At 48.0% G+C, this 18209-nt stretch overlaps 1 protein-coding gene across 1 annotated transcript; it reads left to right on the forward strand.

Annotated features, from left to right (window-relative positions):
- The first annotated feature begins 537 nt into the window (after window positions 1–537).
- Window positions 538–15270, forward strand: LOC139555275 (transmembrane protein 200A-like). Its single transcript, XM_071368944.1, has 2 exons — window positions 538–920; window positions 11766–15270. The coding sequence occupies exon 2, from the start codon at window positions 11798–11800 to the stop codon at window positions 13145–13147; it is 1350 nt and encodes a 449-aa protein (XP_071225045.1). The 5' UTR covers window positions 538–920; window positions 11766–11797; the 3' UTR covers window positions 13148–15270.
- Window positions 15271–18209: the final 2939 nt, after the last annotated feature.

Raw genomic sequence — 18209 nt, forward strand, 5'->3', positions numbered from 1 at the left:
AAATCCTCTATGGAGTGGTGGAAAAACGATTGGAACCATTTCCCTGTTTGACCTCTAGGTTTTATGGGTATTATGACATCTCCACTGTGGGGCTCTATGGAGGACCATAAAGGTTTGGGGTATGTGGCCCTGCTTAGCCACAAGATGGCAGTACTAATTTGACAGTAGTCCTGTATTCTTGCTGACAGAAATGCCCTCACTGGCAATGGTAATTAGCAATGAGTAACCATGGGAATAAAATATTTTCCCTTCCAATGTTTTGGTTTCAATTATCACATCAATTGCAGCAATTAAAGTTCATTACAATGAGTTGTAGCGCCAAAATAAATTGGCATATTTATCTGATCGAATTACCAGGCACAACAACTTGACCACCAATTATAAATGAGCTTAGCTTTCCATATTTAAATATTTTTGAGACCACTTCTAATGGTTGACTACTGATTTAGATCGTCGGTCAGTCAGTCAACAGTGCGCATATGGAATAATCCTTCAAGAGCAGCCTGCTCCCCTGTTCCATTTCCACGGAAGTGCAGTGCGCATAGCATCACGGCTGGTGAAGGAATGGAAGCGCCAAAGAAAAAGTAGAGGTGGGAATGTTCGGTCAGTCTTGTGAGGGGGGCGGCCACATGTAGCGTCATTTTTGGCTAAAGCTTTTGAAAATGCATTTTTTTCTCTCCCCAGTAACGAACGACAAGGATATCTAGAAACGTATTGAATAAGAGATAGAGTTTATAGTAGACGGCGAGCAGCAGAACCACACTCATCCTTGATCCTTCCGTTTTGGTTGAAATTATAGACAAATTACATTTCTTCTTCACGGACAAGATCCTAAAGCTACATGACAGAACAACCCAAACGATACTGTATCGATATGTGTCGGGGGACAATGAATATAACCGAAGAATTCTGCATCAAAGGCAAGTAGGCTATAACTTTCCCCGGTAGAAACATTCAAAAGTAGGCTATCATCACTCAACCGGTTGTAGAAAGATTATTGTTACAGTGTTGCGGAATCTTTGGAGGAGAGCGCCAACTTCAGACAATTCACGTTGAATGTAGACTTTTCTGGTAGGTCAGAAGAGAAAGATTTTATTTTGACACCGTGCACCTACTGAAGTTCAAGACAATCAGTGAAGCTGTCACTGTCTGGTTTCCCCTCACCTATTAGCCTATTTCAACTGTATGATATTTGGGAGATTTGATCTGTATTTAGAGGAAATAAAAATAAGATTACATTTTCTCCGCAAACCCTGACCGATGCACAATGAGACTGGGCAATGTACTGAAGGAATGTAGCAACGCTCCATCGTTTTCTCCCCCGTAGCCTGCTATGACGCGACCGACATTAAACCGTTATTTGCGAGGGGGTTTGGATATCTGTAACATTATCCCAATATGGGTCTTCAAGGTATATTGTACTCAATTCATTATACAGTTAATTGATAAAGTAGTCGAGTATGATATAGTTAATTTGGAGTGCGCATAATAGCGTTTTGCACGCAATATTTGTAAGCTAATCAGTGCAGATAAAAAAAATGAATATAATAACGGAAAGATATTGCAAGCACGACGCATGGATCTACTCCTACATAATATGTGGACCTCTTTTGCATAGTCAATGAGCTTGGCAATTATCTAAATCATTATTTACCGTGCGTCATACATGCCTAGGAACAGGGTTCAGTAGAATAATATTGCCCTGAGTGTTTTTTGTCGATTACCAAGAGGGGAATTAAGAGAAACAGTAAAAACGCAGAAACTGTCACGTGACTTACATTTTGAGAGTGGACTGTCAAAGGTACGTTCTTATTCTCTCCCTGCTATAAGAGGCTGTCTTGGGACCAAAGTCACTTTAGCTGATAATTATATAACTTAATACATCTCTTATAGAATTTAAACAAAATATTACGTTTATTCCACTGTTATGTAGTACTACTTGTTCCCGACTCATTAAAAGTGAGAGTGGAAAAAACAGCTAGCTAATGAAAGGTGAGGTCTGGTTTGCCTCACTCATTTATGATCAGTGGCCATATGAGCAGAGGGATAGTTCTTGCTCCAGGCAGCCAGCCATCGAGAGGGAATGTTTTTGCTCCTGTCAGCCAGGCAACAAGAGGGAATGTTCTTGCTCCAGGTAGCCAGGCAACAAGAGGAAATGTTTTTGCTCCTGTCAGCCAGGCAACAAGAGGGAGTGTTCTTGCTCCAGGTAGCCAGGCAACAAGAGGAAATGTTTTTGCTCCTGTCAGCCAGGCAACAAGAGGGAGTGTTCTTGCTCCAGGTAGCCAGGCAACAAGAGGAAATGTTTTTGCTCCTGTCAGCCAGGCAACAAGAGGGAATGTTCTTGCTCCAGGTAGCCAGGCAACAAGAGGAAATGTTTTTTCTCCTGTCAGCCAGGCAACAAGAGGGAATGTTCTTGCTCCAGGTAGCCAGGCAACAAGAGGAAATGTTTTTTCTCCTGTCAGCCAGGCAACAAGAGGGAATGTTCTTGCTCCTGTCAGCCAGGCAACAAGAGGGAATGTTCTTGCTCCTGTCAGCCAGGCAACAAGAGGGAATGTTCTTGCTCCAGGCAGCCAGTCTTCTAAAGGGAATGTTCTTTTTCCAGGTAGCCAGGCAACTAGAGGGAATGTTCTTTCTCCAGGTAGCCAGGCAACTAGAGGGAATGTTCTTTCTCCATGCAGCCAGGCAACTAGAGTGAATGTTCTTTCTCCACACAGCCAGGTAACTATTCTCAGTGAGAGTGGAATTAGCAGCAGTACATGCTTTTAAAGCTGCTATATGTACACTTTTGGGCAACCAGACCAAATTCACATAGAAATGTTAGTTATAGATCTGTCATTCTCATTGAACGCAAGTCTAAGAAGCAGTAGAGCTATTCTATGTGCTCTATTTCTATGCTTCCCGTCCTAACGTTTTGTTTTTGCGTCTTTTACTTTCGGTTTTGTACACCAGCTTCAAACAGCTGAAAATACAATATTTTTGGTTATGGAAAATATATTTCACGGAGGTTTAGATGGTACAATGATGCTCTAAACTATACTTGCTTGTTTTGTCACATAAACTAAAATTAGGCAAACTATTAGAATTTTAGCAACCAGGAAATGGCGGAGCGATATCTGCATAGTGCACCTTTAACTATCCAGATCACCCAGATGGCATTTGAACCTGTAACTCTCTGGTCTGGACACAAGTACAACTCATTTTACACAATGGTTGTTTGTTTGGAAACAATGATTTTGTAGACATCTTGGTTCATACCAAACTCTCTGTTGCATCACAACAATTGTGTCAAATGTGTTGTGCATCAGTTGTACAACCTGAGTGTGTAAAGGGCCTTAATGTGTTGTACAACATGAGTGTGCACAGGGCCTTAATGTGTTGTGCATCGATTGTACAATCTGAGTGTGCACAGGGCCTAAATTGATAATTGAAAACTGAATTCTGATCCACATCTCTGACTGAACTGAATTGCTGTTTTCATGTGTCCCAAATTGCACACTATTCCATTTATAGTGCATTAGGGTGCCATTTAGGATGTAGTGGCTGTCTAAACCAGCCCTGCGTCTCCACTGAGGTCAAATAAGCCAAACTAAATGAGGATGGGATTCAAAGTAGTGTTGTAAATTACATCCCACGGTAGGGAGTAGCCTCGCTCTAAGACTCAATTACCCTCACTCTGAGACTCAATTACCCTCGCTCTGAGACTCAATTACCCTCGCTCTGAGACTCAATTACCCTCGCTCTGAGACTCAATTACCCTCGCTCTGAGACTCAATTACCCTCGCTCTGAGACTCAATTACCCTCGCTCTGAGACTCAATTACCCTCGCTCTGAGACTCAAGTACCCTCGCTCTGAGACTCAAGTACCCTCACTCTGAGACTCAAGTACCCTCGCTCTGAGACTCAAGTAGCCTCGCTCTGAGACTCAATTACCCTCGCTCTGAGACTCAATTACCCTCGCTCTGAGACTCAAGTACCCTCGCTCTGAGACTCAAGTACCCTCGCTCTGAGACTCAAGTACCCTCGCTCTGAGACTCAATTACCCTCGCTCTGAGACTCCATATCAACGGGACTGCAGTAGAAAGAGTCACAAGTTTTAAGTTCCTCGGTGTCCACATCACAGAAGACTTGTCATGTACCGACAACACCACCACTCTTGTCAACAGGGTGCAACAGCGTCTCTACTTCCTGAGGCGGCTGAAGAAATTCAGCATGCCACCCCGGTCCTCTCCAAATACTACCACTGCGCCATTGAGAGTCTCCTGACCGGTTGCATCACGGCCTGGTACGGGAATTATTCATTCCACGACCGCAAGGCCCCCCAGTGGGTGGTGAAGATGGCCCAGGACATCACTGGGACCGTGCTCCCACCCACCCAGGACATCACTGGGACCGTGCTCCCACCCGTCCAGGACATCACTGGGACCGTGCTCCCACCCACCCAGGACATCACTGGGACCGTGCTCCCACCCGTCCAGGAAATCACTGGGACCGTGCTCCCATCCACCCAGGACATCACTGGGACCGTGCTCCCACCCGTCCAGGACATCACTGGGACCGTGCTCCCACCCAGGACATCACTGGGACCGTGCTCCCATCCACCCAGGACATCACTGGGACCGTGCTCCCACCCGTCCAGGACATCACTGGGCCGTGCTCCCACCCAGGACATCACTGGGACCGTGCTCCCACCCGTCCAGGACATCACTGGGACCGTGCTCCCACCCAGGACATCACTGGGACCGTGCTCCCACCCGTCCAGGACATCACTGGGACCGTGCTCCCACCCACCCAGGACATCACTGGGACCGTGCTCCCACCCGTCCAGGACATCACTGGGACCGTGCTCCCACCCGTCCAGGACATCACTGGGACCGTGCTCCCACCCACCCAGGACATCACTGGGACCGTGCTCCCATCCGCCCAGGACATCACTGGGACTGTGCTCCCACCCACCCAGGACATCTAATCATAACGATGCCTGAGGAAAGCACGCAGCATCATCAAGGACCCCACATATCCCAGCCACGAGCTGTTCTCTCCCTTACCGTCGGACAGACTGTATCGGAGCATGATGTCTCATACCAACAGGCTCAGAGACAGTTTCTATCTACAAGCCTTCAGACTGTATCGGAGCATGATGTCTCATACCAACAGGCTCAGAGACAGTTTCTATCTACAAGCCATCAGACTGTATCGGAGCATGATGTCTCATACCAACAGGCTCAGAGACAGTTTCTATCTACAAGCCATCAGACTGTATCGGAGCATGATGTCTCATACCAACAGGCTCAGAGACAGTTTCTATCTACAAGCCATCAGACTGTATCGGAGCATGATGTCTCATACCAACAGGCTCAGAGACAGTTTCTATCTACAAGCCATCAGACTGTATCGGAGCATGATGTCTCATACCAACAGGCTCAGAGACAGTTTCTATCTACAAGCCATCAGACTGCTGAACACTTGAACTGGAAATACACAGACATACACACACATACACATTCATGCTACACACACACACATACACATTCATGCTACACACACACACACACATACACATTCATGCTACACACACACACATACACATTCATGCTACACACACACACATACACATTCATGCTACACACACATCACAACTGCTGCTACCAGACTCTGCCACTTCATTTACATATAGTTTATGACTAAAGAAGTCCTTTGGGAGACCAGTACGGAGCCTATGAAGTTGGGCCGGGTTTCATCATTCATTCTAAACCATATCTAAAGTGCTTTGATGAACTCAAGCCAAAGGATGTGGCCTGTGGCCCCCATCTGTCTCTGTGTATGAATATTTACCAAACAGTGGAAAAGACATGTCTTCACCATGTGCCAGTTCCACCATTTAAGTCCAGCGTTGCGGTTTTTCTCTGTGTTTTCTGGCCAGAGTGAGGCTGAGTCCAAGTGACACCCTATAAAGCACGCTTGCTTGTAGTCCTAAAAAAATGGAAATGAGTTACCTCTGGTTTGTTTAGCCATTCCTATGGGGAAAAGGAATGAGGAAAGAATGGGGTTTTGGGATAAACTTAGAAAATAAGGTCTGAGGTTAACACAGGCTTAGGAAATCTTATACGTTTTGTTCTATGAGACAATGTCAGTCAGTTAACATGACCTTAATGGACTATGAAGTTCTTTTGTGCTTTTTTTTTGTATGACAAAAATGCCTCAAAATTCAGAAAAAGTGACGTTAGCTGATGAAGATAATCTCATAAAACAAAACGAACGTTGGTGCCTACAAAAAGGAGTTAGTGCCTACAAAAAGGAGTTAGTGCCTACATAAAGGAGTTGGTGCCTACAAAAAGGAGTTGGTGCCTACAAAAAGGAGTTGGTGCCTACAAAAAGGAGTTAGTGCCTACAAAAAGGAGTTGGTGCCTACAAAAGAGCCATTACTATTGCTCTCTATTCACTGTACAGGGCTCTGGTCAAAAGAAGCTCTGTATGGAATAGGGTAAGATTTGGGATGCAGAAGATTTTTTGTTAAATGAACATGTTGATTATGTGTGACAAAATAATTAACGGTTTTTGGGGTATTTTACCCCCTTTTTTCTCTCCAATTTCGATCTTGTCTCATTGCTGCAACTCCCCAACGGGCTCGAGAGGCGAAGGTCGAGTCATGTGTTCTGCGAAACATGACCCGCCAAACCATGCTTCTTAACACCCGCCTGCTTAACCCGGAAGCCAGCCGCACCAATGTGTCGGAGGAAACACCATTCACCTGACGGACCGAGGTCAGCCTGCAGGCGCCTGGCTCGCCACAAGGAGTCGCTAGATCACGAAGAGCCAAGTAAAGCCCCCCGGCTAAACCCTCCCCTAACCCGGACAGCGCTGGGCCAGTTGTGCGCCGCCCTATGGGACTCCCGATCACGTCTGGTTGTCATACAGCCCGGGATCGAACCCGGCTCTGTAGTGACTCCTCTAGCTCTGCGATGCAGTACCTTAGACCACTGTTCCACTCGGGTCTATAGTGACTCCTCTAGCTCTGCGATGCAGTACCTTAGACCGCTGCTCCACTCAGGTCTGTAGTGACTCCTCTAGCTCTGCGATGCAGTACCTTAGACCACTGTTCCACTCGGGTCTGTAGTGACTCCTCTAGCTCTGCGATGCAGTACCTTAGACCGCTGTTCCACTCGGGTCTGTAGTGACTCCTCTAGCTCTGCGATGCAGTACCTTAGACCGCTGTTCCACTCGGGTCTGTAGTGACTCCTCTAGCTCTGCGATGCAGTACCTTAGACCACTGTTCCACTCGGGTCTGTAGTGACTCCTCTAGCTCTGCGATGCAGTACCTTAGACCGCTGTTCCACTCGGGTCTGTAGTGACTCCTCTAGCTCTGCGATGCAGTACCTTAGACCACTGTTCCACTCGGGTCTGTAGTGACTCCTCTAGCTCTGCGATGCAGTACCTTAGACCACTGTTCCACTCAGGTCTGTAGTGACTCCTCTAGCTCTGCGATGCAGTACCTTAGACCACTGTTCCACTCGGGTCTATAGTGACTCCTCTAGCTCTGCGATGCAGTACCTTAGACCGCTGCTCCACTCGGGTCTGTAGTGACTCCTCTAGCTCTGCGATGCAGTACCTTAGACCACTGTTCCACTCGGGTCTGTAGTGACTCCTCTAGCTCTGCGATGCAGTACCTTAGACCGCTGTTCCACTCGGGTCTGTAGTGACTCCTCTAGCTCTGCGATGCAGTACCTTAGACCGCTGCTCCACTCGGGTCTGTAGTGACTCCTCTAGCTCTGCGATGCAGTACCTTAGACCACTGTTCCACTCGGGTCTGTAGTGACTCCTCTAGCTCTGCGATGCAGTACCTTAGACCGCTGTTCCACTCGGGTCTGTAGTGACTCCTCTAGCTCTGCGATGCAGTACCTTAGACCACTGTTCCACTCGGGTCTGTAGTGACTCCTCTAGCTCTGCGATGCAGTGCCTTAGACCGCTGTTCCACTCGGGTCTGTAGTGACTCCTCTAGCTCTGCGATGCAGTACCTTAGACCGCTGTTCCACTCGGGTCTGTAGTGACTCCTCTAGCTCTGCGATGCAGTACCTTAGACCGCTGTTCCACTCGGGTCTGTAGTGACTCCTCTAGCTCTGCGATGCAGTACCTTAGACCGCTGTTCCACTCGGGTCTGTAGTGACTCCTCTAGCTCTGCGATGCAGTACCTTAGACCGCTGTTCCACTCGGGTCTGTAGTGACTCCTCTAGCTCTGCGATGCAGTACCTTAGACCGCTGTTCCACTCGGGTCTGTAGTGACTCCTCTAGCTCTGCGATGCAGTACCTTAGACCGCTGTTCCACTCGGGTCTGTAGTGACTCCTCTAGCTCTGCGATGCAGTACCTTAGACCGCTGTTCCACTCGGGTCTGTAGTGACTCCTCTAGCTCTGCGATGCAGTACCTTAGACCGCTGTTCCACTCGGGTCTGTAGTGACTCCTCTAGCTCTGCGATGCAGTACCTGCTGTTCCACTCGGGTCTGTAGTGACTCCTCTAGCTCTGCGATGCAGTTCCTTAGACCGCTGTTCCACTCGGGTCTGTAGTGACTCCTCTAGCTCTGCGATGCAGTACCTTAGACCACTGTTCCACTCGGGTCTGTAGTGACTCCTCTAGCTCTGCGATGCAGTACCTTAGACCACTGTTCCACTCGGGTCTGTAGTGACTCCTCTAGCTCTGCGATGCAGTACCTTAGACCACTGTTCCACTCGGGTCTGTAGTGACTCCTCTAGCTCTGCGATGCAGTACCTTAGACCGCTGTTCCACTCGGGTCTGTAGTGACTCCTCTAGCTCTGCGATGCAGTACCTTAGACCACTGTTCCACTCGGGTCTGTAGTGACTCCTCTAGCTCTGCGATGCAGTACCTTAGACCACTGTTCCACTCGGGTCTGTAGTGACTCCTCTAGCTCTGCGATGCAGTACCTTAGACCACTGTTCCACTCAGGTCTGTAGTGACTCCTCTAGCTCTGCGATGCAGTACCTTAGACCGCTGTTCCACTCAGGTCTGTAGTGACTCCTCTAGCTCTGCGATGCAGTACCTTAGACCGCTGTTCCACTCGGGTCTGTAGTGACTCCTCTAGCTCTGCGATGCAGTACCTTAGACCACTGTTCCACTCGGGTCTGTAGTGACTCCTCTAGCTCTGCGATGCAGTACCTTAGACCGCTGTTCCACTCGGGTCTGTAGTGACTCCTCTAGCTCTGCGATGCAGTACCTTAGACCACTGTTCCACTCGGGTCTGTAGTGACTCCTCTAGCTCTGCGATGCAGTACCTTAGACCGCTGTTCCACTCGGGTCTGTAGTGACTCCTCTAGCTCTGCGATGCAGTACCTTAGACCGCTGTTCCACTCGGGTCTGTAGTGACTCCTCTAGCTCTGCGATGCAGTACCTTAGACCACTGTTCCACTCGGGTCTGTAGTGACTCCTCTAGCTCTGCGATGCAGTACCTTAGACCGCTGTTCCACTCGGGTCTGTAGTGACTCCTCTAGCTCTGCGATGCAGTACCTTAGACCGCTGTTCCACTCGGGTCTGTAGTGACTCCTCTAGCTCTGCGATGCAGTACCTTAGACCACTGTTCCACTCGGGTCTGTAGTGACTCCTCTAGCTCTGCGATGCAGTACCTTAGACCGCTGTTCCACTCGGGTCTGTAGTGACTCCTCTAGCTCTGCGATGCAGTACCTTAGACCACTGTTCCACTCGGGTCTGTAGTGACTCCTCTAGCTCTGCGATGCAGTACCTTAGACCACTGTTCCACTCGGGTCTGTAGTGACTCCTCTAGCTCTGCGACGCAGTACCTTAGACCGCTGTTCCACTCGGGTCTGTAGTGACTCCTCTAGCTCTGCGATGCAGTACCTTAGACCGCTGTTCCACTCAGGTCTGTAGTGACTCCTCTAGCTCTGCGATGCAGTACCTTAGACCGCTGTTCCACTCGGGTCTGTAGTGACTCCTCTAGCTCTGCGATGCAGTACCTGCTGTTCCACTCGGGTCTGTAGTGACTCCTCTAGCTCTGCGATGCAGTACCTTAGACCGCTGTTCCACTCGGGTCTGTAGTGACTCCTCTAGCTCTGCGATGCAGTACCTTAGACCACTGTTCCACTCGGGTCTGTAGTGACTCCTCTAGCTCTGCGATGCAGTACCTTAGACCACTGTTCCACTCGGGTCTGTAGTGACTCCTCTAGCTCTGCGATGCAGTACCTTAGACCACTGTTCCACTCGGGTCTGTAGTGACTCCTCTAGCTCTGCGATGCAGTACCTTAGACCACTGTTCCACTCAGGTCTGTAGTGACTCCTCTAGCTCTGCGATGCAGTACCTTAGACCACTGTTCCACTCGGGTCTGTAGTGACTCCTCTAGCTCTGCGATGCAGTACCTTAGACCACTGTTCCACTCGGGTCTGTAGTGACTCCTCTAGCTCTGCGATGCAGTACCTTAGACCACTGTTCCACTCGGGTCTGTAGTGACTCCTCTAGCTCTGCGATGCAGTACCTTAGACCACTGTTCCACTCGGGTCTGTAGTGACTCCTCTAGCTCTGCGATGCAGTACCTTAGACCGCTGTTCCACTCAGGTCTGTAGTGACTCCTCTAGCTCTGCGATGCAGTACCTTAGACCACTGTTCCACTCGGGTCTGTAGTGACTCCTCTAGCTCTGCGATGCAGTACCTTAGACCACTGTTCCACTCGGGTCTGTAGTGACTCCTCTAGCTCTGCGATGCAGTACCTTAGACCACTGTTCCACTCGGGTCTGTAGTGACTCCTCTAGCTCTGCGATGCAGTACCTTAGACCGCTGCTCCACTCAGGTCTGTAGTGACTCCTCTAGCTCTGCGATGCAGTACCTTAGACCGCTGTTCCACTCAGGTCTGTAGTGACTCCTCTAGCTCTGCGATGCAGTACCTGCTGTTCCACTCGGGAGGCCCAAGGAATCAACGTTTTAAAGATTTATTATATGTGTTTTGAGTGTTATCAAATCATCTTGGTACTAGAGACACTAGGTTTTAAAAGAATTGTTGCTTAGCAGCTTAATTGCAGCTAAAACGTTTTAAGCTGTTTCACCTTGTTTATGGTCATGTGTGCACTCAAGTAGAACGCCACGTGAGAGAGTGTTTTCCCCGGGTTTTGTTTGTACCTTTACAATTTACAAGCTCGCCAACGACATGAAAGGTTTGGAACGGTTTGTTAAAAATAGTTATCTAACTTTAATGATTTTCTGTGAAGATTAAAATGGAAAAATGCAGTGATGCAAAACGTGGTAATAAATATGTTAATCTCCAAAGGAATAAAAACATTAACGAAATACCTTTATTATCTCCCTCTTAAATATATATTTTTTTTAACAAAGTGTTTCAACAGGGAAACATTTGGTTGTGTCACATATCACAAACCTGAGAAGCTGTTTTTACAGGAGAACAGTAGAGCAACAAAGTATCCGCGGTATGAACGTGAGAACAGAACCTATGATCAACGTCTCTACGAGGATAAGGAGTTCATTGTTTACAGGATACAGTGCAGCTTCGCCAGTGTCAAGTCCACGTTTATTTAAAGTGCATTTAACATGGGTCACAACACACTTTACATTAAAAAGAGAAACAAAACAAAGTAGAAAGAAAGAGGGAGGGAGGGAGGGAGGGAGGGAGGGAGGGAGGGAGGGAGGGAGGGAGGGAGGGAGGGAGGTGAACAATATCAACAACAGTATAAAAACTATACAGGAAGCAGAAGCCACGTTAGTAGTCTCTTCTATTAACCTGCTGTTCTTCCACAGTGTTCCGATAGGGCGCTGGACCGAGTCGCACCATGAAGACCCAGAAGGCCGGGGCCCCCGGGGGCCCAACGCCAAGCTCTCCTTCCCCACGCCAACGGATGTCTGGTTTCAGCCTGCGGGGCCGGAAGAAGAAGGAGGGCCTGATCCAAGGCAAGCTGCGGATCCGCTCTGTGCCAGGAGCCTTCCTAGTGCTGGGGGTCATCGTGGTGGTGGTGGGCACGGCTCTGGCAGTGGCTGGGTACTGGCCCTACCGGACCCACCGATCATCACAGCTCCTTGGACTTGGACAACAAGGCTCTGGTTCTGTGGACAGAGCAGCAGGAGGTAGAGGTAAGGGTGTCTCTGAGCCCCAGTCATCCGGTTGGAGCCTGGGGGCTAAGAGCCTCCTGACCTCGACCAGTCTGATCCACAGTGAGCGGATGAAGCTCCTGGGACCAGTCATCATGGGCGTGGGGCTGTTCATCCTCATCTGTGCCAACACGGTGCTGTACGAGAACCGCGACAGGGAGACCCAGATGCTGCTGGCCCAGATGCAGAGCGTCATCTGTTCGGTGTCGGCGGCCATGCCCTCAGCCGACCTCTCAGACATGGCAGCAGCCAACTCCATGGCCAGACACTACCAGTGGGTGAGCAGTCTGCCTGCCACCCACCTTAACATCCTCTGTCTGCAGCAGCTAGCCAGCTCAGAGCCCCTGCTGCAGATGACCAGAGACAGCAGGGAGGAGGAGGAGACGGCTGACTATACGTACCAGCAGGCCACCGTACAGACGGAGGCTCTACACCACCAGGAGTCAGCCTCCACCCCTTCCCTCCACTCCTCCCATTCCAACTCCTGCAACTCCAGCAAGACGGACTTCAACACGCGGTGGGGCGGTGGTGGTGGTGAGCCAGGCGTAGGGGGCTCCAGCCCAGACCCCCAGCCCGCTCACCTCTTTAAGCTCCACAACTGTCTGGTGTCAGCCAGCTCCATGTCCACTCTGGGAGGGGACGACTGGTCGGAGGTCACAGCCATGCTGCCCAGGCGCTCCTACAGTCTTAGCTACAGGACTAACCCCGGCCCTCACTGGCCCCAGACTGTAATACGTCTACAGGAAGGGGCCATGCGACCCGGGGGACCTGGGGCAGACCCACAGATAGTGCAGCCCACGCGGAGGGAGCGCAGCTTGGACGTGTGTGTGAACATGTTTAGATGCGTGGAGACCCCGAAGCTCACTCCTGTAGAGGAGCAGAAGCACGGCAGCTGGCCCCGGTTAGACCTGGGCTGTGCCCGCAGGTACCTGAAGCTGGACAATAAGGAGGACTCGGTGGACAGACTGCTAGACCAGTTAGAGCAGCAGTGTTCTCAGTGGGATAAGAGTTTCGGCTCAGGGCCTTTCCAATGAGAGCCGGTAAGAGCCCCATATCTCAATAGGGCCCCACATCTCAATAGGGCCCCACATCAGGGTCCTCTTGTTTTTTAAAAGCAGCTTATAAAGAAAGATCCTCATGGATGCTGATATATCCACTACCAGGAGTAGGAGCTTTTTGTTGGATCATAATTGTGCACTGTTGACTCCTGAAACCGAGAAGGGAGGCTATAACAGAAACCCTTCTATGTACGACACTGAATTCCTCTCTACATTGTCAAGCAGCTTCCAATCTGAAGATACAAACCTTTAGAAACCTTGTTTCTCGGACTTCCCGTGGCGTGGATATATAAACACAAGTGTTGGAGGACTGCAGACGAATTGGATCCGTTTGGCAGACATTCTGTTTTAAGCGGGGAACAATACTCCATACTGTCAAAGATGAGTTGGAGACATTTCCCAGTCTGTTTACTGGGTGGCAGTATTAGGCTTGACACTTGGCAACACTGAAGGAATCAATTTGTCTTTCATTGCCAAAGCGTTGCTTGTTTCCAGGACACAGCAAGCACATCCGAATGTGGGGAGGTGGAAAACCCATTCTAATGAGGGACTGTCTTCACTGTGTAATCTATTTAAAAACCAAACCACTCGAATCTGGCGGCGAGCCTCAGATGTGCTTCTGATAACAGCTAGTAAAATAAAACACATGTTCCATAGACCAAAACAAGTGCATGATGATAGAGATGTCATGTGTAATCTACATTTACGTAGTTATGCAGAATAATGCTTTAATTGGCTGTGGATCAGATAAACACATAGTTAATGATAGGTTGGTAACACTTTATTTGAAGGTTACCTACATAAAGACTTCATTGCACATTCATAAACAGTACATAAGCATTGATTAAGTATTATGTAGTGCTTGTTAATGGGTTATGTAGGGCTTATGAATGGGTTATGTAGGGCTTATGAATGGGTAATAAATCCCTTCACGTACTATGTTGTCCGTTTGCTGTCCTTCTCCTGGTTATTACCAAGGTTGTGTCCCAAATTACACCCTATTCCCTATATAGAGCACTACTATTGACCTGCACTCAGGGCTCTGGTCAAAAGTAGTGGTCTGTATAGGGCAGGGCTCGCCAAACCTGTTCCTGGAGAGTTACCGTCCAGTAGGTTTTAATTCCAACCCTGTTCCTGGAGAGTTACCGTCCAGTAGGTTTTAATTCCAACCCTGTACCTGGAGAGTTACCGTCCAGTAGGTTTTAATTCCAACCCTGTTCCTGGAGAGCTACCGTCCAGTAGGTTTTAACTCCAACCCTGTTCCTGGAGAGTTACCGTCCAGTAGGATTTCACTACAAGAGGGTATGTCTCCAGGAACAGGGTTGGAGAGTCCTGGCACAGGGAATAGGGTGCTATTTGAGACACAACCCCAGGTAATCCACCAGTGGGAATCAGCGGTGAGGAGAAACCCCTCCCTCCTGTCTACCGTCCTGTTGATTCTCTCACTGCCTCCTTCTCAGAGTGCATCTTGTGTTCGTCCCAAATGACACCCTATTCCCTATGTAGTGTTCTGTATAAGGACTAGGGTGCCATTTGGGACGCGGTCCTAGTGTTTACGAGGAGGGGTCACCCCTTTCTTCGTCCATTAGAGGTGAGGGAATGGAGGACAGCACTGTCTCAGTCTGTTTGATTTAGTGGAATCAAATTATCAATGTTTTAGCATGCAGTTGGGGTGTGTGGGGCTACGTGATTAAGACATGTCTGGTTCCCTTAGGACAAGACACACACACACACACACACACACACCACACACACACACACCACACACACACACACACACACACACACACACACACACACACACACACACACACACACACACACACACACACACACACACACACACACACACAGGCTGATGTGGAGAGAAGGCTCCATTGTATTTTCAATGCCACAGTCTCTCTCTCTCTCTCTCTCACTCTCTCGTCAGTGTTGCCTGTTTTGTATGCCGTGTCAGTGTGACAATTTGTGTTCTAAATGTATTACCAAGCAATATCAGTAGGTCTGACGGAACAATTATTGTCTGTGTCTGACCCCGTAGACCCACATACCATGCCTGTCTTACAAATATAAGGCAAAGCAACAAAGAAAAAACCTCCTTGTGTTGTCAGTGGTTTCATTGGTTCACCTTGGCAAGGTTACAACCTTCTGTTGGGGTATTTATATGGTATCATTATTTGTGTGCGCCAAACTGATGACCCTATTCCTCACTAGACAGGGGCTTCGCGTCTCACTGTTCCTCCCAGCTTGATGACGTTCTGCTGGGATGTGAACCAATGAGCCTCCTAGTTGTCACCAGAGCCAATCAGCAAGGGTTTACCACGACACAAGGCATTCAAATGGAACAAAATGGAAGTCTGAACAGAATTTTGGAATCTCTCGTATCACAAGCACTTTCCTATCTACTTTCTCCACTACTATTATTCTAATCTATGCTAAAGACTTCGACAGAGGACATCCTATGACCTTGAATTAGATAACACTCACCTACAGTACATCTACAAAACCACAAGTTCCTCTGTGTGTCTGTGTAGATCAGATCTGTCCTCACATCACAGCCTCATGTTGGAGCAGTCCTCCTGAGGGGGCGAGGAAGGAGAAATTCCCCAGCTGTAATTATCCTCAGCAGAGCCTCTCACCCAGGCCAACTTTTTCCCCCCTTATTAGATTTGATGGTTCCTTCCGGGCAGGTATGCAGTCTCTCGTGATCTCTTCTCATTTAATTGGCCGTTTACAAGATGGCTTCTGCGATTCTAACAGCTCATAAGGCTAGCAGGCAAGACCCAGGGCCTTCTCCTGCCAAAATCACAACTAGGTGGAGGATGACATAATGTGGGAGGGGTTAGGGGGGCACGGTGATTACACCACCAAGCCATTGTGCTGGCCCACATTGTGCTGGCCCACATTGTGCTGGCCCACATTGTGCTGGCCCACATTGTGCTGGCCCACATAGTGCTGGCCCACATTCCACATTTCTATCTGCTGAACTGTCTGTCAGTCCAGTTGGAAGAATTTACATTCGGTTCAATGCCGGTGAGAATATTGCGAACCGTCCATAATATGATTTGTCCGGTGAAGATGAATATAAATTGTCTTCCATTGGCACAAGGTGCTGCCCAAGTACTACCTCTGATGCATTAGCATCTGGCTAGCAGAGATTATCTAGGCTGTGTCCCAAACGGCTCCCTAATCCCTATATCAAAAGTAGCTTACTATGTAGGGATTAGGGTGCCATTCGGATGTAACCCCAGGTCTCTCTGGCTGTCTGCATGATGTCAGGGGTTAAAGGTCAACAGCAAACCGAGGCATCGGTCTATCACCTTTTCAGCTGATTAGTCACAGACGATGCTCTCCAAAGTCCTCAGGCTTTCTCTCTTTAGTATTATCTATTTGTCATGCTAGAGGAAACTACGGCACTTTATGTAACCCTGTGGGTGATCAGGGTTTTGTGATTTAGAACGAACACTGAAATGTGTGGAGGAGTACTTAGAAACACTACTGAAATGTTGTTGAGTACTTTGTAAGGTCTGTTAGAATAATGCGATCGTGTTGTTGAGTACTTTCTAAGGTCTGTTAGAATAATGCGATCGTGTTGTTGAGTACTTTCTAAGGTCTGTTAGAATAATGCGATCGTGTTGTTGAGTACTTTCTAAGGTCTGTTAGAATAATGCGATCGTATTGTTGAGTACTTTGTAAGGTCTGTTAGAACAATGCGATCGTATTGTTGAGTACTTTGTAAGGTCTGTTAGAATAATGCGATCGTATTGTTGAGTACTTTCTAAGGTCTGTTAGAATAATGCGATCGTATTGTTGAGTACTTTGTAAGGTCTGTTAGAACAATGCGATCGTTACTCAAGTACTATAGTTAGAACTCAGTGTTATACAACGGGTGGGTCTAATCCTGAATGCTGATTGGTTAAAACCGCATTCCAGCCGGTGTCTATTCCACAAGTTAACACCGGCTAAATCTATGATGTTAAAATGCGTATTTACTCTGTTCCATCTGACTACACAATCCACTGTCTCATCAGCCCAGCCAGGCAATTTATAAACTTGATCTCCACTATAAAAAAAGCATCTAGACATTATCTCACATTTCTTTTAGACAAACATTTAGGTTTTCAAGAGCAGAGATTTCTATAAACCTTGCTGTCTGTTTCTCCGACATTTGCAACATCGTTTCTATATTCAAATTCGATCTCCAGCTGTAGCGTAGTAATGAAATTGTCAGGAGTCGAGATGAGGCAAACAGGAAGGTAGCTTTTCTCAGCCAATCGAAATCATAAATCAGCATAATTTGTATGGATATACACAAAGAAATATGAATAGAAAACAGGTAAAACAAAATGAAGTTCAGCGAGTTTGCAGTCTTTCCTGCTTCAGTTTGAAGTGATTGTGTTAGCTGTGTTGTTGGCTAGCTCCTCTGAACAACAGTGTCCTGACGAGTGTCAGGACCCGGTGCGAGAAACAGTCACTAATAATCGTCAGAACCCAGAAGATGAGGCAGACACAGCAGTACTAGCGATAGTGGTTTAATAAAGAACAAAATCTCCAGGCAAGAAACTAAAACCACAATGTCCAAAAATCAAGCCAAAAAGCACAAAAATGGAAATCCTCCAAAATACTAAAGAAACTCCACAAAGTGGTAAAAAACAGCAGGGAAAAACAAACCTCAAAAGACTACTCAAATAATACACAAAACTAAACCAGAGAACCTCTGGAAAATCCAACAAGAGAAAACACTGAATAAAACAAGGCTTGGGCTGGGGCTGGGTGCTAACTTACAAACACAGAGCAAGGAACTAAGGAACACACAGGGATTAAATACTAACAAGGGAATGACCTACAGGTGCAAACAATAATTGGAGCAAGAAAAACAAAAGGTACAAAAAAGGTGCAATGGGGACATCTAGTGACCAAAAACCCGAACAGTCTTGGCCAAAACCTGACAGAATCCCCCTCCTAGGAACGGCTCCTGACGTTCCTACCAGCCTTCTCAGGGTGGAGGGTCCTGAACTGACGAATGAGGTCAGGGTCC

This window comes from Salvelinus alpinus, chromosome 26, assembly GCF_045679555.1.
Source record: "Salvelinus alpinus chromosome 26, SLU_Salpinus.1, whole genome shotgun sequence".
Classification (NCBI taxonomy): Eukaryota; Metazoa; Chordata; class Actinopteri; order Salmoniformes; family Salmonidae; genus Salvelinus; species Salvelinus alpinus.

Excerpts from the sequence above, each read along its gene's own strand:
- LOC139555275 (XM_071368944.1), top strand. The coding sequence starts at position 11,798 with ATGAAGACCCAGAAGGCCGGGGCCCCCGGGGGCCCAACGCCAAGCTCT.